Below are 24,923 nucleotides of genomic sequence, written 5' to 3'. Positions count from 1 at the left end.
CGGCCAGCCTATGGGGCGGAGCCGCTCCAAACCGGCAACTACTCGCTTGTGTTGCTTATTCAGCTCAGTCTGCTCTCCTTTGACCTGTTTGTCAACTCCTTCAGCGAGCTGCTGAGGCACGAACAAGCGGTCCAGATGATACTTTTCATGTAAGTTCCACAAAGAAACATGGTCATGGTCAACCTACATCCCTTTCCAAGTCTCTAACGAGCGTCTTTTACTGGTAGCATTCAGGACATCGCCATCCTATTCAACCTCATCATCATTCTCTTGATGCTGTTCAACACGTACGTGTTCCAGGTCGGACTGGTGGCCGTATTGTTGGAGAGGTTTAGAGCGCTGCTAATGCTCTCTGCCCTCTATCTGACATTCAGTATAATACTCCATTCCTGGATCATGGTAAGTGAAAGAAGAGATTTTGCACAAATACAATACATTCATTTCCGTTTGAATGTCTGAGGGAAAAGTATACTTAAAACAAAACACAACTTGCCCATCATCCACAATCCCTAACTCTTTAATGTGCATTCTAAATAATGAAAAACGGCTAATAGGAGGCGGCTAACAATGCAGGTAATTGGGAGTCATCTACTCTGCCTATAAAGCCGTCTAAAACATCCAAAAACAATGTGAAATACACATTCCGTATTTTTCGCCAAACCCACTACATTTTAGAAGAAACAAATATTTTCCATATATTAGCCGCACCAGATATAAAGCCGCAGATGTATATTTTGTGAAATTAATAATAATAATAATTTACACAAAAATATTTTGTAAATGTTTATTTACATACCTTAATTGTTTCCAAACAGTGCCTGTAACACGGCAGTAAAACGGCTGATCAAACAAAACAGAAGTCATCGTCATGGACCCACTAGCTCTCCAATCAGCTAAACAGACTCAATAACTCCACTGTGACGTTTTGGTGAATTTACGAAACTGAAACCATACCAACAGAATGCCATTGTAAGTTAATAATACTAACACAGACACTTGTAAACGTGTTAGCATATTAGCTAATGTCTGAGGGAAAACTATACTTAAAGAAAACACAATTTGCCCATCATCCACAATCCCTAACTCTTTAAAGTGCATTCTAAATAATGAAAAATGGTTAGTAAGAGGTGGCTAACAATGCAGGTAATTGGAAGTCATCTACTCTGCCTATAAAGCCGTCTAAAAAACACCCAAAAACAATGTGAAATACACATACCGTATTTTTTGGACTATGGAGCCAAACCCACAAAATTTTAGAAGAAAAAAATATTTTCCATATATTAGCCGCACCAGACTATAGAGCCGCAGATTTATATGTTGTGAAATTAATTATTTACACAAAAAATATTTTGTAAATGTTTATTTACATACCTTAATTGTTTCCAAACAGTGCCTGTAACACGGCAGTAAAAGGGCTGATCAAACAAAACAGAAGTCATCGTCATGGACCCACTACCTGCGGACGCTGGCTCTCCAATAAGCTAATTAGACTCAATAACTCCACCTTCACGTTTTGGTGAATTTACGAAACTGAAACAAAACCAACAGAATTCCATGGTGAGTTAATAATACTAACACAGACACTTGTAAACGTGTTAGCATATTAGCTAATGATTACATTGCACTTGCACATACAAATATGCATGAAAAACCTCCTACAGACATCACACTTGGGACGATTTAGTAAATATGATTAGTTTTTGTTATGTTGTAAAACGTACAAATATTGGAGTGATGAATGAGCAAACCGTACGAGTAGAAACGCTATTGACCACTAGAAGACGAAACGGCACTTGTACTTCGGGTTCATGGCACTAAACAGAAGGAGATACTTTTTATGTTCAACCTGCAGCACTATAAGTGAGCAAACTCGTCCAAAAGTTGCCGCCACAGCACAAGAAATAACACACCTTTTCAGTCTTTGCGGGTCGTTAGCCGTTAGCAAAGAAAAATCCATCGATTAGTCGCACCGTTTCATAAGCCGCTGGGTTCATAGCAAAGGATAAAAATAGCAGCTCATAGTCTGGAAAATTTGTCAAATGAACACTGCAAAAAGTCAGTGTTCAAAAATAAGGAAAAAAAATACAAAAATTAGGGGTATTTTACTTGAACTAAGCAAAATTATCTGCCAATAGAACAAGAACATTTGGCTTGTCAAGACTTTCCAAAACAAGTCAAATTAGCTAACCTCAATGAACCCAAAAATACCTTGAAATAAGTGTATTCTCACTAATAACAAGTGCACTTTTCTTGATAGAAAAAACAAATATGAGACCTTTTTTCTCAATATGTTGAAAAATGTTCTTAAATTAAGTAAATGCTAGTGACATTATCTTGACATAATGATATTCGCTCGGCATTACATTTCTTGAAACCAGCAAATACTAAAAACTAGTTTATTTTTCTTAATGGAAGGCAATAAGGCAACCGCTTGTTACTCTCGTGGTCCACTAGCCACTCAGGCAAATATATATATATATATATATATATATATATATATATATATATATATATATATATATATATATATATATATATATATATATATATATATATATATATATATATATTTACAGCCCGGCCCCCGGCCAAATTTTTTTTTGTAATTTTGAAGAATTTATCTGAATGTGCATGAACTATTTCTGTTCAAAATTGTTTGATATGTCACATGTTAAACGTTTAAATATTAACTGTCAGTTTACTGTACTGTGCCAACTGTACTACTATATGAGTACGTGTTTTCTATTGTTTCACTGAAAATAAAACAGCAAAGTCCATTTGGCTGTCATCTGTTTTAATTATGAGACACAATTGCGTCAAAGTCATGATTTTTTAGTTCATGCTTGAAATAAGAAATGATTACTTTGAAAAAGCAGTTTTATACTTGTGAGTGTTGATGAAACAGCTTTGCAACAGGTGATATTCTAGTTTCAAGTATGTTTTACTCAATATAGGTCATAAAATCTCAGCAACAAGCTGTAATATCTTACTGAGATCATTTAGGACCAAAACACTTAAAACAAGTAAAACACTCTAACATAAAATCTGCTAAGTGAGAAGAATTATCTTATCAGACAGAAAATAAGCAAATATCACCCTTATTTTGGATATTTAATCTTACTTATATTTCAGTTTTTGCAGTGAACATTTAACCTCCGTTTTACCTTTATTGAGGACTCTTGTTAGAGAGGTCAGGGATGAGCAGAAAGCCACACGGACACCACCTTCGTTGTACTTTGCTACCAGTTGTTTTTAGAAAGCAATTGCGTATCTCACCTTCTTTATCAAAGTGCTGGCATGCGCAACTTTCTTTGACCCCACAGTGGATTATTTTGCAGTAATAGAAACAGACTAAGTCGCCAACAATTGGGATTCTTTGTTTGGGCATCTGATTATGCGTATGATTACAAACAGATGAGTTAGGCTTTACGATAACCGAGACGGTATATATGAAAACCGGGGCAAAATGTGGATAACATTCTCTGCCGAAAACAATCATGAAAAAAGTGAAAGTTCAAATACGTCAACAATACGGGAAGGGTAGGACGCCTGGAAAGAAGAGCAAAATACGGGAGTTTTCTAAGTCAAACAAGAAGATTGAACAACTTAAGCTGTACACCAAGGTAGAATGGGAATAAATTCCACCTGAAAAACTTGAAAAATTGGTCTCCTCAGTTCCTAAACGTGTTGTAAAAGGAAAGGCCATGTAACACAGTGGTAAAAATGCCCCTGTGCCAACTGTTTTGCAATGTGTTGCTGCCATTAAATTCTAAGTTAAAGATTATTTGCAAAAAAAGTTTCCCAGTTCGAACATTAAATATTTTTTTTTGCAGTCTATTCAATTGAATATAAGTTGAAAAGGATTTGCAAATCATTGTATTCTGTTTTTATTTATGATTTACACAACGTGCCAACTTCACTGGTTTTGGGTTTTGTACAAAAATGGCCCACGCAGGCTTACATTTGTTTGGGCACTCCTGGTTTAGACCCATAACGACAAATATATGGTAGCAGAAGTCATCATATTTGATAGATGGTAACTTGTTAGCCTTGTGGACATGCCATCAATGATTGTGTGAGCTTAAAGGCCTACTGAAATGAATTTTTTTTATTGAAACGGGGATAGCAGATCCATTCTATGTGTCATACTTGATCATTTCGCGATATTGCCATATTTTTGCTGAAAGGATTTAGTAGAGAACATCGACGATAAAGTTTGCAACTTTTGTTTGCTGATAAAAAAAGCCTTGCCTGAACCGGAAGTAGCGTGACGTCACCGGAGGAAGGACTCCTCACATTTTCCCATTGTTTACACCAGCAGCGAGAGCGATTCGGACCGAGAAAGCGACGATTACCCCATTAATTTGAGCGAGGATGAAAGATTCGTGGATGAGGAACGTGAGAGTGAAGGACTAGAGTGCAGTGCAGGACGTATCTTTTTTCGCTCTGACCGTAACTTAGGTACAAGGGTTCATTGGATTCCACACTTTCTCCTTTTTCTATTGTGGATCACGGATTTGTATTTTAAACCACCTCGGATACTATATCCTCTTGAAAATGAGAGTCGAGAATGCGAAATGGACATTCACAGTGACTTTTATCTCCACGACAATACATCGGCGAAGCACTTTAGCTACGGAGCTAACGTGATAGCATAGTGCTTAAATGCAGATAGAAACAAAATAAATAAACCCCTGCCTGGAAGGATAGACAGAAAATCAACAATACTATTAAACCATGGACCTGTAAATACACGGTTAATGCTTTCCAGCTTGGCGAAGCTTAACAATGCTGTTGCTAACGACGCCATTGAAGCTAGCTTAGCAACGGGACCTCACAGAGCTATGATAAAAACATTAGTGCTCCACTTACGCCAGCCAGCCCTCATCTGCTCATCAACACCCGTGCTCACCTGCGTTCCAGCGATCGACGGAAGGACGAAGCACTTCACCCGATCATCCGTGCGGTCGGCGGCTGGCGTCGGATAGCGCGTCTACTATCCAAGTCAAAGTCCTCCTGGTTGTGTTGCTACAGCCAGCCGCTAATACACCGATCCCACCTACAGCTTTCTTCTTTGCAGTCTTCATTGTTCATTAAACAAATTGCAGAAGATTCACCAACACAGATGTCCAGAATACCGTGGAATTTTGAGATGAAAACAGAGCTTTTTTGTATTGGATTCAATGGTGTCCGAATACTTCCGTTTAACTAGTGACGTCACGCGCATACGTCATCATACATAGACGTTTTCAACCGGAAGTTTAGCGGGAAATTTAAAATTGCACTTTATAAGTTAACCCGGCCGTATTGGCATGTGTTGCAATGTTAAGATTTCATCATTGCTATATAAACTATCAGACTGCGTGGTCGGTAGTAGTGGGTTTCAGTAGGCCTTTAAAAGAGGTCAGTAGGAATTTGTACTAATTTTGGGAAACCACCACTTGGTGGGCCAGACGAAATTACTTGGTAGGCCAAATGTGGCCCCGGGGACCCACTTTGGGCACTTTTGTTCTAAAGTAAGCAAGTAAAAAGTAGTATTAATATCAGTTTTTAGGGGGGGATTATGAGTCCTCAAGCATATGGTATTCTCCTGAGGATGGTTCACTGTTCAGCACTTCTGAAAACTCCTTTCCCAGAGGCATCACATTGGTTTGACATCTGGCATCGAAGGCACTGATTCCTACCACTTTTTCTTTTTTATTGTCGCTTAATTAAAGAAAAATGTGCATTATGTTGCATTTACTTCGGATTTATTTTCTTCCCATTGAATACATTGCGTTAAAAGCAAAGTCAACAGTAATGCTTCTCTATATTTACAGAATCTGCGATGGCTAAATACCAACAGATTTATTTGGACAGATGGCCTTCAGGTGCTGTTTGTGTTCCAAAGAGCCGGTAAGACATTTACTCTTCTTTATAATGCAAACCTAATGTAGAATTAGATGAGGCAATTCCTGAAGGAATTGTGTGTGAATGCTCCAATTCTGAAGTTGAACTGAAATGCTGACAGAATGTATTACAAACGTATGAATGTAAGAATAGTTTGAATGTTGAAATGGTTTGAATGTTAAAGAGTTTGAATTTCCAGGAAAAACGGAATTAAGTTTGAAACTTGGGAAAGTGTTAGTTGGATGAGTGGAATATGTTGATGTTGGAATGGTTTGAATAGGCTGAAAAATGTGCAAATTGTGGAAGTTTAAAAATTTGACAATTCATTTTAAATGGGGAAAAATGTCCCTGAAAACTGGAATTCTTGGAAATCCAGGATTTAAAAAAAATGTTTTGCAGGAAAACACACAATTTTGAACAGGCTGAATATTGTGGAGTTAGAACGGTTTGAATTGGATGAAAAATGTAGGCGTTGTGGAACTTTGAAAAATGTCCCATTAATTTCAATGGGAATTTCATGTAAATTTCGAGAAAAGAGGGAATTTTTTGAAACATTTTAAAATACTTGAATTTTTTGAATAAGTTGAAATGGTTTGTGTTGGAATTTTTTAAATCGATCAAGAAACGTTGAAGTATTAACATTTTTAATTGAGAAATGGTATTAAGGAACTTTGGGAAAACCGGGAATTTTTCCAGTTAAAAAATCAACTTCGTTTTTTTTCCTGATTAAGAAGGTTTGGACGGTGGAACGGTTGAAGTGGGTTGAAAAATGTGGAAGGAGTAGTCGCCAGAAAAAAGGATCAAAAAGGGTTTGAAAAAAAGAAAATTCTGAGAATTCCTGGAATTTTTTTGAACTTGGAAAAATGATAGTTTGAATTTCCAGGATGAGGGAATATGTTGAAGGTAGAATGGCTTGAATCGGTTGAAAAATGTGGAAATGGTGGAAGTTTGAAAAATGGCCAATTCATCTGGAATGGGGAAAATGTCCCTGAAAACTGGGACTTCTTGGAAATACGGGAGTTTTTAAAATTGTTGAAAGAGAGCACACAATTTTGAACAGGCTGAATATTTTGGAATTGGAACGGTTTGAATCGGATGAAAAATGTAGGAGTTGTGGAACTTTGAAAAATGTCCCATTCATTTCAATGGGAATTTCATGAAAGTTTCGGGAAATACAGGAATTTTGTGGAAAATCTTAAAAGACTTGAATGTTCTAAATGAGATGAAATGGTTTGTGTTGGATCGAGAAATGTTGGAGTAGTAACATTTTTAATTGAGAAATGGTATTAAGGAATTTTGGGAAAACCAGGAATTGTTCCAGTTCTAAAAATAACTTCGTTTTTTGTCCTGATTAAGAGAAATGTTTGGACGGTGGAACGGTTGAAGTGGGTTAAAAAATGTGGAAGGAGTAGTTGCCAGAAAAAAGGATCAAAAAAGGGTTTGAAAAAAAGGGAATTCTGAGAATTCCTGGAATTTTTTTTAACTTGTAAAAATGATAGTTTGAATTTCCAGGATGAGTGAAATATGTTGAAGGTGGAATGGTTTGAATCGGTTGAAAAGTGTGGAAATGGTGGAAGTTTGAGAAATGGCCAATTCATCTTGAATGGGGATAATGTCCCTGAAAAGTAGGAATTTTTGAAAATCCTGGAATTTTTTAAATTGTTGAAAGAAAGCACGCAATTTTGAACAGGCTGAATATTTTGGAGTTGGAACGGTTCGAATCGGATGAAAAATGTGGAAGTTGTGGAACTTCAAAAAATGCCCCATTAATTTCAATGGGAATTTCATGGAAAAGCGGGAATTGTAGGGAAAATGGTAAAATACTTGAATGTTCTGAATGAGTTGAAATGGTTTGTGTTGGAATTTTTTTAATTAATCGAGATATTTGAAGTAGTAACATTTTTAATTGAGAAAAGATATTAAGGAATTTTGGGAAAACCAGGAATTTTTCCAGTTAAAAAAAAACTTTGTTTTTTGTCCTGATTAAGAACAATATTTGGACAGTGGAACGGTTGAAGTGGGTTGAAATAGGTGGAATGAGTAGTCACCAGAAAAAATGATCAAAAAAGGGTTTGAAAAAAAGGGAATTCTGGGAATTCCTGGAATTTTTTGAACTTGGAAAAATCACAGTTTGAATTTCCAGGATGAGGGGAATATGTTGAAGGTAGAATGGTTTGAATCGGTTGAAAAATGTGAAAATGATGGAAGTTTAAAAAATGGCCAATTCATTTTGAATGGGGAAATTGTCCCTGAAAACTGGGAATTCTTGGAAATCCGGGAATTTTTAAATTTTTTTGAAGGAGTGGACACAATTTTGAACAGGCTGAATATTGTGGAGTTTTAACGGTTTTTAACGGATGAAAAATGTGGGAGTTGTGGAACTTTGAAAAATTGAATTTCATGGAAATTTAAGAATTTTGGCAAAAGAGGGAATTTTTGGGAACATTTTTAAATAGTTAAATGTTCTGAATGAGTTGAAATGGTTGGTGTTGGAATTTTTAAAATCTATCGAGAAATGTTGAAGTAGTAACATTATTAATTATTTATTAATTAAGAAATGGTATTAAGGAATTTCGTGAAAACCGGGAATTTTTCCAGTTCAAAAAACAACTTTGTTTTTTTTCCTGATTAAGAGGAATGTTTTGAATTCCTGGAAACGTTTTTAACTTATAACAATGATAGTTTGAATTTCCAGGATGAGTGGAATATGTTAAAGGTGGAATGGTTTGAATCGGTTGAAAAATGTGGAAATGGTGGAAGTTTGAAAAATGGCCAATTCATTTTGAAAGGGAAACATTTCCGAAAAACCTGGAATTCTGGGAAATCTGTGAATTTTTGGAATTTTGTCAAGGGGAAAGCCCGCGATTCGTGAATAGGCTGAACAGTTTGAAGTTGGAACAGTTTGAATCGGATGAAAAATGTGGAAGGTAGAGCGCGCCAAAATCTGGAGAAGAAGAAAAAGAAGTTTAATAAATAGATGAATTTGGGTGTACAAAACTATGTGTGAATGTTTTGGAAAATTCACACAATTAGATGAATGGTTTATTTTTCAGAAGTGTTTAATGGAAAAAATCAGACCAAAACACTTTTTTATTGAATTGTCACCACACAATCACCACAATCTGTCATGTCTGTGTTCATGTTTTTGTTTGGCCATGTGCTGTTTTGTTTTTTGGACACTTCCTTAGTTCCTTGTTTCACTTCCTGGTTTTGTTTGTCACCATAGCAACCATTAGTTTCACCTGTTCCACGTTTGTACTCACACACACCTGTCTCACGTTTTCACATTGTCATGTCACGCACCTGTTGACAGTTAAGTCACGCACCTGTTGTCACTATATAGGCTTTTCTGTTTCTGTTGTTCGTCCTGGCGACATCACCCATTCATGCCATGTCCACAGTTCCTTGTCACGTTAGTTCTTGTTTCATCTCTTGTCACGTAAGTTTTTGTTTGTTTAATGTTCATAGTTCTCCGCCATTGTGCGCGCCTTTTGTTTTCCTAGTCAAGTTTTTTACCTCCGCTGTGAGCGCCTTTTGTTTGTACCCTTTTGTTTGTACTTTGTAGTTTATAGTTATAATTAAACTATGTCTTTACCTGCACGCCACGTCCGTTCCATTTCTTTTGCACCACGGGAGAGCAAACCACGCCAAAGACCAAGTTATGACAGATGTCGCCAGCACGAGAGCTCTCCCGCAAAAAAATGGGACAATTTTGACGAGGTAACGTGGGAGGTCCTGCGCGCCATGGAGGCCGAGACGCTCCGCCATTCCCCCATGGAGCGCAGGGATCTCATGTGGGGTCCGACCGGCAAACTGGTGCCAATCAGCTCCCTTTGGTCCGAGGATGGCGCTGCGTCACCGCAGTCCCGGAAGCGCCGCTCCCAACGAAGGACGTCAGGGAGGGCTTCCACAAGCATTGGAAAGGACGCATCGTTCCCGCAAGCTCCTCCCCCTCCGGGCGGAAACGAGCTGCAGCCAGCCCGGCTTCCCCAGGACGACGTCACGCCGCTGCCAGTGGGTGACGTCATGGATTTTTTTCCCCTGAACTCTTTTTCTTGTCAGCCACATCCAACCAAAGACTCTAAATCCATGATTAAACATTACCAAGACATGTTTTTAGAAATCAGATCCTGTCAATCACAGTCACCCAATTTTCATGCCCCGCCCCCCAGGACTCATGCCACGCCCAAGTCAGAAATTTTTTTTTCACCCACAAAAGCCCAGGTGGGGGGGAACGAAAGACCTTTTGGACAATTTAGAGGGGAGGATTCTGCCCTCCTCCTGAACCCCCTCCGCCCACCCCAAAAGACGGTTCCAGACCGCGGGGAGCGCGTCTGGGATCCGCTCCTTGAGGGGGGGGCTAGGGCTGGGAATTGTTCAGTTGGGGTGGGTCAGCATCGTCACGCCAAGCCACAGCCTCCAGCACGACCACCACCACCTGCCTTTCGACCTGCCAAGCCACAGCCACCAGCACGACCCCCACCACCAGTCTTTCGTCACGCCAAGCCACAGCCTCCAGCACGACCCCCACCACCTGTCTTTCGACCTGCCAAGCCACAGCCACCAGCACGACCACCACCACCAGTTTTTCGACCATGCCAAGATCTACCTGCTCCACGCCAAGCGCCACCAGTACCTGCTCCACGCCAAGCGCCACCAGTACCTGCTCCACGCCAAGCGCCGCCAGTACCTGCTCCACGCCAAGCGCCGCCAGTACCTGCTCCACGCCAAGCGCCACCAGTACCTGCTCCACGCCAAGCGCCACCAGTACCTGCTCCACGCCAAGCGCCACCAGTACCTGCTCCACGCCAAGCGCCACCAATACCTGCTCCACGCCAAGCGCCACCAGTACCTGCTCCACGCCAAGCGCCACCAGTACCAGCCCCACGCCGCCAAGTGCCGCCAGTCGCAGCCCCACGCCGCCAAGTGCCGCCCGTGGCTGCCCCACGCCGCCAAGTGCCGCCCGTGGCTGCCCCACGCCGCCAAGTTCCGCCCGTGGCTGCCCCACGCCGCCAAGTGCCGCCCGTGGCTTCCCCACGCCGCCAAGTGCCGCCCGTGGCTGCCCCACGCCAAGACCCGCCAAGTGACCAAGACCAAGACCCGCCAAGTGACCAAGACCAAGAACCGCCAAGTGACCAAGACCCACCAAGTGACCAAGACCAAGAACCGCCAAGTGACCAAGACCCACCAAGTGACCAAGACCAAGAACCGCCAAGTGACCAAGAACCGCCAAGTGACCAAGAACCGCCAAGTGACCTAGACCAAGACCCGCCAAGTGACCAAGACCAAGACCCGCCAAGTGACCAAGACCAAGAACCGCCAAGTGTCCAAGTCCAAGACCAACCACGCCAAGTCCAAGTCCAAGACCCACGCTGCCAAGACCATGACCCACGCTGCCAAGACCAAGACCGCCAAGGCCAAGACCACCCACGCCAAGACAAAGACCCCCCACGCCAAGCTTCGCCGCCTGACGCACCACGCCAAGCTTCGCCGCCTGACGCACCACGCCAAGCTTCGCCGCCTGACGCACCACGCCAAGCTTCGCCGCCTGACGCACCACGCCAAGCTTCGCCGCCTGCCACGACAACGCGCCCACCTCCTCGTCGGCCAAGGATGTGGCCATTCCATGGGCGTCCGCCACGCCAGGTGCGCCGACCTCCTCGTCTGCCACGAATGTGGCCATTCCCAGGTCGCCCACCTCGTCAGGTTCAGCGGCGGTCTACCCGACGTCGCCACCTGACTCTGCCCCGGTGGATTCGGGGACACCTGGTCTGGCGACCCACCGCCATGTCCCCCTCCCTCCCTCCCATGACTCTTGATCCTGTTTTTTGTTTTTGGCCATCTGGGATCTGTCCGTAAGGGGGGGGTTCTGTCATGTCTGTGTTCATGTTTTTGTTTGGCCATGTGCTGTTTTGTTTTTTGGACACTTCCTTAGTTCCTTGTTTCACTTCCTGGTTTTGTTTGTCACCATAGCAACCATTAGTTTCACCTGTTCCACGTTTGTACTCACACACACCTGTCTCACGTTTTCACATTGTCATGTCACGCACCTGTTGACAGTTAAGTCACGCACCTGTTGTCACTATATAGGCTTTTCTGTTTCTGTTGTTCGTCCTGGCGACATCACCCATTCATGCCATGTCCACAGTTCCTTGTCACGTTAGTTCTTGTTTCATCTCTTGTCACGTAAGTTTTTGTTTGTTTAATGTTCATAGTTCTCCGCCATTGTGCGCGCCTTTTGTTTTCCTAGTCAAGTTTTTTACCTCCGCTGTGAGCGCCTTTTGTTTGTACCCTTTTGTTTGTACTTTGTAGTTTATAGTTATAATTAAACTATGTCTTTACCTGCACGCCACGTCCGTTCCATTTCTTTTGCACCACGGGAGAGCAAACCACGCCAAAGACCAAGTCTTGACACAATCCCCATGTGAGACAAGAACAAAGATGTATTTTTCTTTCCTGTGTGTTCTAAATAGTGAAAAACTGCTAGGAAGAGGCAGTTCACAATGCAGGTAATGGGGACTCACCTATTCCGCCCATGAAATAGGTGAGTGAAATAGACTGCAAAGACAAGATATTTAATGTTCCAACTGAGAAACTTGTTTTTTTTTGCAAATAAGCATTAACTTAGAATTTAATGGCAGCAACACATTCTGAGAAAGTTGGCACAGGGGCATTTTTAACACTGTGTTACATGGCCTTTCCTTTTAACAACACCCAGTAAAGGTTTGGGAACTGAGGAGACCAATTTTTGAAGCTTTTCAGGTGGAATTATTTCCCATTCTTGCTTGATGTACAGCTTAAGTTGTTCAACAGTCCGGGGGTCTGCGTTGTGGTATTTTAGGCTTCATAATGCGCCACACATTTTCAATGGGAGGCAGGTCTGGACTACAGGCAGGCCAGTCTAGTACCCACACTCTTTTACTGTTGTAACATGTGGCTTGGCATTGTCTTGCTGAAATAAGCAGGGGCGTCTATGGTAACGTTGCTTGGATGGCAACATATGTTGCTCCAAAACCTGTATGTACCATTCAGCATTAATGGTGCCTTCACAGATGTGTAAGTTACCCATGCCTTGGGCACTAATACACCCCCATACCATCACAGATGCTGGCTTTTCAACTTTGCGCCTATAACAATACGGATGGTTCTTTTCCTCTTTGATCCGGAGGACACGACGTCCACAGGTTCCAAAAACAATTTGAAATGTGGACTCGTCAGACCACAGAACACTTTTCCACTTTGCATCAGTCCATCTTAGATGAGCTCGGGCCCAGCGAAGCCGGCGGCGCTTCTGGGTGTTGTTGATAAATGGCTTTCGCTTTGCATAGTAGAGTTTTAATTTGCACTTACAGATGTAGCGACAAACTATAGTTACTGACAGTGGGTTTCTGAAGTGTTCCTTAGCCCATGTGGTGATATCCTTTACACACTGATGTCGCTTTTTGATGCAGTACCGCCTGAGGGATCGAAGGTCTGTAATATAATCGCTTACGTGCAGTGATTTCTCCAGATTCTCTGAACCTTTTGGTGATATTACAGACCTTAGATGGTGAAATCCCTAAATTCCTTGCAGTAGCTGGTTGAGAAATGTTGTTTTTAAACTGTTGGACAATTTGGTCACGCGTTTGTTCACAAAGTGGTGACCCTCGCCCCATCCTTGTTTGTGAATGACTGAGCATTTCACGGAAGCTGCTTTTACACCCAATCATGGCACCCACCTGTTCCCAATTAGCCTGTTCACCTGTGGCATGTTCCAAATACGTTTTTGATGAGCATTCCTCAACTTTCTCAGTCTTTTTTGCCACTTGTGCCAGCTTTTTTTAAAACATGTTTGCAGGCATCAAATTCCAAATGAGCTAATATTTGCAAAAAAAAACCAAGTTTTCCTGTTTGAACGTTAAATATCTTGTCTTTGCAGTCTATTCCATTGAATATAGGTTGAAAAGGATTTGCAAATCATTGTATTCTGTTTTTATTTACCATTTACACAACGTGCCAACTTCACTGGTTTTGGGGTTTTGTATTTAGCGTATTAGAATTGAACAGAGTAGCTATAAAGGGCAGTAAAATGAGATATTTTGCATTATTTAATAATGTCATGTTTTATTCATCAGTGTTTTGTTCTGCACTTTTACGTATTCATGTGTGCCGACAGCTTCCGTCTTGTACTACTACTTCTACAAGAGGACCTCGGAGTATTTGGGGGACCCTCGCCTCTACGAGGACTCACCGTGGCTGCGAGACGTCTTTGAACGGGTCAGACACTGACGCCCGTTTTGTTTATCAACAGACAAACCGGCGGGAACATGGACAATGGGACCAAGTGGATCTCTTAGAATGGTAAGGGTTGTTTTTGGTCATTGGGTACCGGAAATACATGGATGGGTAACTGGCACGTTCAATACTTTGTAGCAATTACTGAAAGTGTCACGCATGAACAATATGCTCATGTAAAATGTGCCAAAACATTAAATCGAAGTTTGAATGTTCATGCGTGTCCTTTTCGTTTTTTTTCCTATTTATACTGCATGTTTTTTCAATGTTTGTATTTATTATTTTCGACTATATAGCTGTGTGTCTGCAATGTGATATTAACCACACCGATGGGCCAGATTTCTCCCTTCACTTATTGTATTATTTGTATATTCCAGAGAACCAGACATTAGATTTTGGTCTATTACTTTTGCAGGGTTCGAATTTAGCCAAGGCAACCAAGGCATACAACACAAAAGTCAAAATGTCAATGTAAGGATCTGCCAATGTGTTTACCATGGTCCAAGTTCCTCTATACCAGCGTTGTTCAACCACTGTCTGGTGTGCTGTGGGAAAATATGCAATTTCACCTAACTGGCCCAAACATTTTTTTTTGCAAACCAATAATTATAATGTCTGCGCTGTCTCACGATCAGCAGAGTGACCATGTAATACTCCTCCATATCAGTAGGTGGCAGCAGGTAGCTAATTGCTGTGTAGGCCTACTTTGAGATATGTTATGGTTTCAATTCATTTCGAACAATTGCATCGTATTTGGTCATATTTGGTCAATATACGCTACTGAGTGTCGTTTGTTGACATTTTCTGTAGTGGGATTTTTTTAAATAAAAAAAAAACGTGCCTCGCTTAAAGGCCTACTGAAACCCACTACTACCGACCACGCAGTCTGATAGTTTATATATCAATGATGAAATCTTAACATTGCAACACATGCCAATACGGCCGGGTTAACTTATAAAGTGCAATTTTAAATTTCCCGGGGAACTTCCGGTTCAAAACGCCTTTGGAGGATGACGTATGCGCGTGACTTCGCGAGGTCCACGGAAGTGTTTGGACCCTTTTGGACACAATACAAACAGCTCTGTTTTCTTCGACAAAATTCCACAGTATTCTGGACATCTGTGTTGGTGAATCTTTTGCAATTTGTTTAATGAACAATGGAGGCCGCAAAGAAGAACGTTGTAGGTGGGATCGGTGTATGCGGCTGGCTGTAGCAACACAACAAGGAGGACTTTGTTGGATAGAAGACGCGCTAGCGGCGAACTCACCTTGACTTCCTACGTCTCCGGGCCGCCGACCGCATAGTCGATCGCTGGAATGCAGGTGAGCACGGGTGTTGATGAGCGGAGAAGGGCTGGCTGGCGTAGGTGGAGCGCTAATGTTTTTATCATAGCTCTGACGAGGTCCCGTTGTTAAGTTAGCGTCGTTAGCAACAGCATTGCCAGGCTTCGACAGGCGTCGAATACTCATTAACCGTGTATTTACATGTCCAGTGTTTGGTTCGGTGTCTCCTGATAGTAGTATTGTTGATCTTCTGTCTATCCTTCCAGTCAGGGATTTATTTATTTTCTTTCTATCTGCATTTGAGACAGATGCTATCACGTTAGCTCATGCTAAAGAGCTTCGTCGATGTATTGTCGTGGAGATAAAAGTCACTGTTAATGTCCATTTCGCCTTCTCGACTCTCATTTTCAAGAGGATATAGTATCCGAGGTGGTTTAAAATACAAATCCGTGATCCACAATAGAAAAAGGAGAGAGTGTGGATTCCAATGAGCCAGCTTGTACCTAAGTTACGGTCAGAGCGAAAAAAGATATCTCTTGAACTGCATTCTAGTCTGTCACTCTTAACGTTCCTCATCCACGAATCTTTCATCCTCGCTCAAATTAATGGGGTAATCGTCACTTTCTCGCTCCTAATATCTCTCGCTCCATTGTAAACAACGGGGAATTGTGAGCAGCACTACCGCTTGTGACGTCACGCTACTTCCGGTAGGGGCAAGGTTTTTTTTTTATCAGCGAGCAAAAGTTGCAAACTTTATCGTCGATTTTCTCTACTAAATCCTTTCAGTAAAAATATGGCAATATCGCCATGATCAAGTATGACACATAGAATGGATCTGCTATTCCCGTTTAAATAAAACAAATTCATTTCAGTAGGCCTTTAAAAAAGGTTGAAAAACACTGCTCTACACAACAGGAACACTTTTTAGGACTGTGCTGCAAAAATGTTAATCTTCCAAGTTTTGAACTGAACTCAGTTGCCAGATTTTCACGTCACGTTGCGTTGCGGTCACCACAAACTCAAGGACTCACGGGGCAAACAAGAGATGTAGCCATATTTCTTGTATTTGCTCATTTTATTCTAGAAACCCACTCCTGTACCTTTCTGCCCTGTACCTGAAATGAGTCATCGTCATTATAGGGAACTTGTATAAAAATGAAATAAAGTTGCCTGAGATGGGCTAAAACACATTTTGATTACAAAACCCAAAACCAGTGAAGTTGGCACGTTGTGTAAATGGTAAATAAAAACAGAATACAATGATTTGCAAATCCTTTTCAACTTATATTCAATTGAATAGACTGCAAAGACAAGATATTTAATGTTCGAACTGACAAACTTTTTTTTTTTTTGCAAATAGTCATTAACTTAGAATTTAATGGCAGCAACACATTGCGGAAAAAGTTGGCACAGGGGCATTTTTACCACTGTGTTACATGGCCTTTCCTTTTAACAACACTCAGTAAGCGTTTGGGAACTGAGGAGACACATTTTTCAAGCTTTTCAGGTGGAATTCTTTCCCATTCTTTCTTGATGTACAGCTTAAGTTGTTCAACAGTCCGGGGTCTCCGTCATACTTGCCAACCTTGAGACCTCCGATTCCGGGGGGTGGGGTTGGGGCGTGGTTAAGAGGGGAGGAGTATATTTACAGCTAGAATTCACCAACTCGAGTATTTCATATATATATATATATATATATATATATATATATATATATATATATATATATATATATATATATATATATATATATGATTCCGGGGGTTGGGGCGGGGGGCGTGGTTGGGGGCGTGGTTAAGAGGGGAGGAGTATATTTACAGCTAGAATTCACCAACTCGAGTATTTCATTCAACTCGAGTATTTCATATATATATATATATATATATATATATATGATTTCGGGGGTTGGGGTTGGGGCGGGGGGCGTGGTTGGGGGCGTGGTTAAGAGGGGAGGAGTATATTTACAGCTAGAATTCACCAACTCGAGTATTTCATATATATATATATATATATATATATATATATATATATATATATATATATATGTATGAAATACTTGACTTTCAGTGAATTCTAGCTATATATATATACATATATATATATATATATATATATATATATATATATATATATATATATATATATATATATAATTTATTATACATATAAATAAAAGAAATACTTGCATTTCAGTGTTCCGGAGGCTATCCAGTAGATGGCAGTATTGTCCTGTTTAAGAGTGTCACAACATTGCTGTTTACGGCAGACGAACTGCTTTACGGTAGACGAAAACGTGACTGCTGTTGTTGTGTGTTGTTACCGCGCTGGGAGGACGTAAATGAAACTGCCTAACAATAAACCCACATAAGAAACCAAGAACTAGCTCTCGATCATTCTACAGTTATAACGTGATTGGGCAGGCACGCTGTTTATATCGTGGGAAAGCGGACGTGAAAACAGACTGTCGCCGCTGTCCCCACTCAGGTCCGCATGGAGCTGGAGGGGGCGTGGCCTCCAGCTCCGGCTGAATTCCGGGAGATTTTCGGGAGAACATTTCTTCCGGGAGGTTTTCGGGAGAGGCGCTGAATTCCGGGAGGGTTGGCAAGTATGGTCTCCGTTGTGGTATTTTAGGCTTCATAATGCGTCACACATTTTCAATGGGAGACAGGTCTGGACTACAGGCAGGCCACTCTAGTACCGGTACTCTTTTACTATGAAGCCACGTTGATGTAACACGTGGCTTGGCATTGTCTTGCTGAAATAAGCAGGGGCGTCCATGATAACGTTGCTTGGATGGCAACATATGTTGCTCCAAAACCTGTATGTACCTTTCAGCATTAATGGCGCCTTCACAGATGTGCAAGTTACCCATGCCTTGGGCACTAATACACCCCCATACCATCACAGATGCTGGCTTTTCAACTGTGCGCCTATAACAATCCGGATGGTTCTTTTCCTCTTTGTTCCGGAGGACACGACGTCCACGGTTTCCAAAAACAATTTGAAATATACCAGTTTGAACATTAAATATCTTGTCTTTGCAGTCTATTCAATTGAATATAGGTTGAAAAGGATTTGCAAATCATTGTATTCTGTTTTTATTTACCATTTACACAACGGGCCAACTTCACCGGTTTTGTAGTCCTATACATGCGTAGTATCAGATTTACAGTTGAAAAAATACAGAAATGCAAGTTTATTTTGAGAGTGTTACAACAAGTGAATGGCACCAATTTGGGGCAATGGTCCGCATAAGGCCAGGAGTATTGGAGATTATTCAGGAATAATACAGAGCAAAACAACATGTTAAGCGTGTATTAAGGACACGTGCAAACTTGACAGTACACGCAAAACTGATCCACTATGCTGATTATTAGAACACCCACGAAAATGGGAAAGGAGAAGCAAAAATAATCATTTTGCACTCGCAATGTGATTTATCAAAAGATTTATAAGGATATATTCTGCGGCCGCTGTTTTACGGCTATATTTGGCACTTCTGGAATGTTCTTGCAAAATGCAAAACGCGACAAAGGAGGCGATTGAGCTGCAAAGACAGGCAATGGAGAGAGAATATTCCAGCTGTCAGAAATAAAAAATGATTAGGCATATTGTCTATTCAGCAATATTATTTTATAATTTCATAGCTGCTAACTGACTCAGGAGGCTGAATCAAAAAAAATTCATATTTCAAATGATGTTGGGTTCTTACATATAGTACAGGCCAAAATTTTGCACACACCTTCTCATTTCAATGTGTTTTCTTTATTTTCATGACTATTTACATTGTAGATTGTCACTGAACGCATCAAAACTAGGAAAACCTTTTCAGGCGACTACCTCTTGAAGCTCATCGGGAGAATGCCAAGGGTGTGCAAAACAGTAATCAGAGCAAAGGGTGGCTATTTTGAAGAATCTAGCATATATATAAAACATGTTTTCAGTTATTTCACCTTTTTTTTGTTAAGTACATAACTCCGCGTGTGTTCATTCCTAGTTTGGATGCCTTCAGTGACAATCGACAATGTAAATAGTCATGATAATAAAGAAAACACATTGAATGAGAAGGTGTGTCCAAACGTTTGGCCTGTACTGTACCTACTTTGTAAAAAAAAAAAAAAAAAAAAAAGGAAACAAAAACCCTCTTGCAATATGCATTGTTTAGTGTCTGGATTATTTCCGACGCACCATCACAACACCGGCGCCTCCCAGAATGCACCTTGGGTTATTTATCTAAAAAAAGGTGGTTTATATTATATTTGCTGCATATTCCACAACATAACAAAAAAAGCACAGGTTGGACCGTAGGAGCATATGATGTCATGGATATGGAGGGAAATGAGTGTCTCCATGGTGACAGCCGATATACACGCAAACGCCTCATTTAAACAGGGTTATCAATTACACACGCAGTCTTAGTAGATCACCAGCACACTCAGTTTTTACTTTGCATGGGCTATTTTGCACTTGTTATTTGGATCTTAGCAGGTAATGCGTTTTGCTTTTAGGGTTTAAAGCAACATGTCAAGAATATGGTTGGAAGCATGATGCCAGAGAACCGATCCGAGCCTGATCCTGCAGCTCCTTTACCTCCCTTTGAAGCTCGGTGCTCTTCAAGTTGAACTGTGAACCAAGACAACAGAAAATGAGCTGACAAAGCGTTTGCGTACGGGCGGCGGAATCAGTCCGACTCACCTTGAGAGCGTGTTTGTAGAACAACTCCGCCTCCTCAAGTCTGTCACACTAAAAAGATTTCATAGAGTTTAGGTATGATGACCGTGGAAGGTCAATCTCACTCCACTGCGTGGGGGATTTGTTGCATTGAAGTACTAGAGCAGGGGTGTCAAAGTCAAGGCCCGCGGGCCGGATGAATTATCTATGGCCCCCTGGATGATATTTGATTAGTATTAGAATCGGCCCGCAGGCCACAGCCGCCTGCTGCTGTTCTGCACGCACCAATACTCCATCAGTGTTGGCGCTAGGAGTTTTCAAAATAGGGTCCCAGGGACCCCATCAAGTCATAAAAATGGGGTCCCACAGTAAATTTTTGGGGTACCACTTTTTGGTAACTGTTTTGAAAACAAATGATAAATGCATGCATTATCCTGTTATATCTCACATTCTATATTGTGTTTTGGAAAAAGGTTGTCATAAACATTACTTCATTCATAAAACAAATAATAATAATAATACAAAAGAAAACTAATTTCTATGCATATGTAAATGTATTCAGTTATAAACATTCATTCACGTTCTTCTTTCCTTCATGGATCTAAACTTTATCGCTGCCAGAATTTTTTTCTATATTTTTATTGTAATATTTTTTAGGATGTGTTTGTTCTATTTTTGGCCAAAGTAAGAAAAAGAAACAGGTAACACTTTAGTATGGGCAACACATATTCACCATTAATTGGTTGCTTATTAACATGCAAATTTGTAACATATTGGCTCTTAATTAGTCATTATTAAGTACTTATTAATGCCTTATTCTGCATGGCCTTATTATACAACTAACCCTAACTCTAACCCTCTAACTCTAACCCTAACCCTCCAACCCTAACCCTCCAACTCTAACCCTAACCCTCTAACCCTAACCCCCTAACCCCAAACCTAACCCTAACCCTCTAACCCTAACCCTCTAAATTAAGTCTTTGTTACTTAGAATATGTTCCCCATACTAAAGTGTTACCAGAAAACAATCTGAAGTTGTCTTTATTTTTTAATTTGAATGTCATGTATTTAATATTCCGGCCCGCGCGTGCATAGATTTTTCCTCCATGCGGCCCCTGAGCTTAAATGAGTTTGACACCCCTGTACAAGAGTGTTCTCTGATCAGATGCCACTCACCCTGAGGCAGATCATAGACAGGTAGGTCCACACCTCTGCGTTCTGGTTGTTCAAGTGGTTGGCCTCCGTCAAAGCTTCTTCAGCCAGACTAAGTTCCCCTCGCTGCACACTCAAGACACAAAGACACATTTATAGCATAGGCTCCCTTAAGGATAAAAGGAAAACAATCAATCAATCAATGTTTACTTATATACTTATTATATATATATATATATATATACAGTATATACATATATATATATATATATATATATATATATATATATATATATATATATATATATATATATATATATATATATATATATATATATATATATATACTTATTATGTATACTTATTTACTTATATAGCCCTACTTATATAGCATAACAATGTGTTTTCTTTTGTATTTAAAAAAAAAAAAAATTATTAAGTAATAGACACTTGTGATTTAGACTAAATAATAAAACAAAACAAACCATTCAAATATTTTCTTTATGGAAACCAGATTGACTTTACATGTAACCCAGCAGGCACCAGACATTGAAACAACATTGAGAACTTGTTAAATTAGTTCCTGATGTTAAGCACCTGCTTTTTCACGACATTTAAAGGCCTACTGAAATGACATTTTTTTATTCAAACGGGGATAGCAGATCCATTCTATGTGTCATACTTGATCATTTCGCGATATTGCCATATTTCTGCTGAAAGGATTTAGTAGAGAACAACGACGATAAAGTTCGCAACTTTTGGTCGCTGATTAAAAAAAGCCTTGCCTGTACCGGAAGTAGCGTGACGTCACAGGAGGAAGGGCTGCTCACATTTCCCCATTGTTTACACCAGCAGCGAGAGAGATTCGGACCGAGAAAGCGACGATTACCCCATTAATTTGAGCGAGGATGAAAGATTCGTGGATGAGGAACGTGAGAGTGAAGGACTAGCGTGCAGTGCAGGACGTATCTTTTTTCGCTCTGACCGTAACTTAGGTACAAGGGCTCATTGGATTCCACACTCTCTCCTTTTTCTATTGTGGATCACGGATTTGTATTTTAAACCCCCTCGGATACTATATCCTCTTGAAAATGAGAGTCGAGAACGCGAAATGGACATTCCCAGTGACTTTTATCCCCACGACAATACATCGGCGAAGCGCTTTAGCTACGGAGCTAACGTGATAGCATCGGGCTCAAATGCAGATATAAACAAAAGAAATAAACCCCTGACTGGAAGGATAGACAGAAAATCAACAATACTATTAAACCCTGGACCTGTAAATACACGGTTAATGCTTTCCAGCTTGGCGAAGCTTAACAATGTTGTTGCTAACGACGCCATTGAAGCTAACTTAGCAACGGGACCTCACAGAGCTATGATAAAAACATTAGCGCTCCACCTACGCCAGCCAGCCAGCCCTCATCTGCTCATCAACACCCGTGCTCACCTGCGTTCCAGCGATCGACGGAAGGACGAAGGACTTCACCCGATCATCCGTGCGGTCGGCGGCTAGCGTCGGCTAGCGTCAGCTAGCGCGTCTGCTATCCAAGTCAAAGTCCTCCTGGTTGTGTTGCTACAGCCAGCCGCTAATACACCGATCCCACCTACAACTTTCTTCTTTGCAGTCTTCATTGTTCATTAAACAAACTGCAAAAGATTCACCAACACAGATGTCCAGAATACTGTGGAATTTTGAGATGAAAACAGAGCTTTTTTGTATTGGATTCAAATGTGTACCAATACTTCCGTTTAACTAGTGACGTCACTCGCATACGTCATCATACATAGACGTTTTCAACCGGAAGTTTAGCGGAAAATTTAAAATTGCACTTTATAAGTTAACCCGGCCGTATTGGCATGTGTTGCAATGTTAAGATTTCATCATTGATATACAAACTATCAGACTGCGTGGTCGGTAGTAGTGGGTTTCAGTAGGCCTTTAATCAAAGTCGGGTTCTGACGTTCATTTGACCATTGAATTTTGATCAGTTCATAACGAATGAGATGGCGCCGCTGTAGTGGCTGCTGGTGGCAGGAGGTCTGGGCTCTTGTATCATCCTTTTGTGTTACTGTGTTTCTTGTTTTCATGTGGGGGTTTTTTTGCCTTTTGGTACGGGACCCTTTGGGACTGTGTGACCAGGGGTAGCACTTTCGTGACTTCTGCTGTGCTTTTTTGTGGGCTTCTGGATCTGCCACACCGGAAAGACTGGAGGAGATGCGGATGAAGAGACAGGGCTGTGGAGCTAGTGCTGCCGGACAAGATTCATGGTGTCTTGGCTGAATGAGCAGGTATCGGACGCCTCGGCCTCCTTGGAAGCATCCTCGCTCATCCATGCGGACTGGACACTGGCCGAGAGTTGGTGGGCGGCCGAGGGTGGAGTCGGCTCTCTTGGTTGCTTTGTTGGGTCTGCTCCTGTCTCTGACCATGCTCCCCCCACCCCAACAGACCATGATGTGGAACACCGCTTTTGTTTGGTTGCTTGTCTATGCACGGTGCAATCGTGTGTGCAATCTTAGGGGCACTCACCTTTTGTTTATTTTTGGTTTAAGCATTAGACACCTTTTCCCGCTGTAACGACATCTACAAAGCAATTAGCTACCTGCTGCCACCTAATGATATGGAAGAGTATTACACGGTTACTCTGCCGAGCTCCAGACAGTGCAGAGACTCAACAACAACACATAATTGGCAGACTATAATTACTGGTTTGCAAAAAATATTTTTAACCCAAATAGGTGAAATTAGATAATCTCCCAAGCCACACCAGACTGTATCTCACCGCACACTAGTGAAAAACACTGGCTTAACGGGCCTTAATTTGCCCAGGTCTGCTGTAACGCTACATGTGACGCCTTACCCGGTAACAGGAGATACCCAGGCCCAACCAGGTAAGGCAGGAGGGAGATGTTTCACAGGCTCGGACGTAGGCCAACTTTGCTTGCTCAAACTATTAAGGAAAGGACAGTTTGAATTAAATTGCTTGCTCTCTCATAATAGAGACACACACATACAGTTGTGATTGGCGAATAGATATCAGTCAGTGTATGTTTGTGTCTGACCTTCTCTTCCTGTAGATAAATGGAGCCCAGGCGCAGAAGCACAATGTGGGTGTCTGATGGCTGCTGCAGGAATTCCAGGCTGCGTTCATAACACCCCTGCGCATCAGCGAACGACCCGGAGAAGTAGTGACAGTGTCCATTTAGAGCCCACATATCTGCAACCTGCTCAGAGCGCGGATAACACCTTGGTAAACATTGCCGTCAGGCGGGTAAGTCATTCATGTTAAAAACACAGTGAAGATTGGCGGTGGTAGCATCGAGGTTTGGGGTTGCTTTTCTTCAGCTACGTTTGTCACTTTTGGCTGAAACAGCAGATGTCTTCTGCGAGTCTGAAGTTGAAGATATTTGCTTGTTGGCATGCCAAGCACATTAACAAAACAATGTCTTCATTCTTTTATTCGGACTTTCTGACTTGATTTGATTTGGACGATCAAATGAATATTTCATGAAATACAGTATTCTGCATTCTGATCCAACTAGATTTTTGTATTTGTCCTTCAGGCAAATGTGTTTATTTTTCATTTATTATTAGGCTCCAGCACCCCCCCGCGACCCCGAAAGGGACAAGCGGTAAAAAATGGATGGATGGA

At 41.3% G+C, this 24,923-nt stretch overlaps 2 protein-coding genes across 6 annotated transcripts in view; one reads left to right on the top strand and one right to left on the bottom strand.

Annotated features, from left to right (window-relative positions):
- The first annotated feature begins 1 nt into the window (after nucleotide 1).
- Nucleotides 2–24,923, top strand: LOC133639459 (transmembrane protein 138-like). Of its 3 annotated transcripts, none has more exons than XM_062032764.1 (5): nucleotides 2–149; nucleotides 228–399; nucleotides 5,820–5,895; nucleotides 14,045–14,229; nucleotides 24,349–24,923. In XM_062032764.1, exons 1-4 carry the CDS (start codon nucleotides 136–138, stop codon nucleotides 14,155–14,157), a joined length of 375 nt encoding a protein of 124 aa, XP_061888748.1. In that variant the 5' UTR covers nucleotides 2–135; the 3' UTR covers nucleotides 14,158–14,229; nucleotides 24,349–24,923. The 3 variants fall into 3 exon arrangements, with proteins under 3 accessions (XP_061888748.1, XP_061888751.1, XP_061888759.1); XM_062032767.1 differs by lacking the exon at nucleotides 24,349–24,923 and adding an exon at nucleotides 23,479–23,847; XM_062032775.1 differs by lacking the exon at nucleotides 24,349–24,923 and adding an exon at nucleotides 19,956–21,405.
- LOC133639437 (cilia- and flagella-associated protein 70-like) overlaps nucleotides 19,250–24,923 on the bottom strand; it is a 54,511-nt gene continuing 48,837 nt past the window's right edge. For all 3 annotated transcript variants that reach the window (XM_062032734.1, XM_062032730.1, XM_062032741.1), the window contains 5 exons: nucleotides 24,334–24,495; nucleotides 24,132–24,221; nucleotides 21,295–21,396; nucleotides 20,143–20,190; nucleotides 19,250–20,070 (listed from right to left, as the gene is read on the bottom strand). In XM_062032734.1, the coding sequence (XP_061888718.1) occupies nucleotides 19,972–20,070; nucleotides 20,143–20,190; nucleotides 21,295–21,396; nucleotides 24,132–24,221; nucleotides 24,334–24,495 (501 nt within the window). In that variant the 3' untranslated portion in view covers nucleotides 19,250–19,971. The remainder of the gene's footprint in view (nucleotides 20,071–20,142; nucleotides 20,191–21,294; nucleotides 21,397–24,131; nucleotides 24,222–24,333; nucleotides 24,496–24,923) is intronic.

Source organism: Entelurus aequoreus, linkage group LG02 (assembly GCF_033978785.1).
Source record: "Entelurus aequoreus isolate RoL-2023_Sb linkage group LG02, RoL_Eaeq_v1.1, whole genome shotgun sequence".
NCBI lineage: Eukaryota > Metazoa > Chordata > Actinopteri > Syngnathiformes > Syngnathidae > Entelurus > Entelurus aequoreus.
This window is presented reverse-complemented; position numbering and strand designations above follow the sequence as displayed.

Coding starts and splice junctions, on each gene's coding strand:
- LOC133639459 (XM_062032764.1), top strand. Junction 400..5,819: donor TACTCCATTCCTGGATCATG/GTAAGTGAAAGA, acceptor CTATATTTACAG/AATCTGCGATGGCTAAATAC. Junction 5,896..14,044: donor GTTTGTGTTCCAAAGAGCCG/GTAAGACATTTA, acceptor GTGTGCCGACAG/CTTCCGTCTTGTACTACTAC.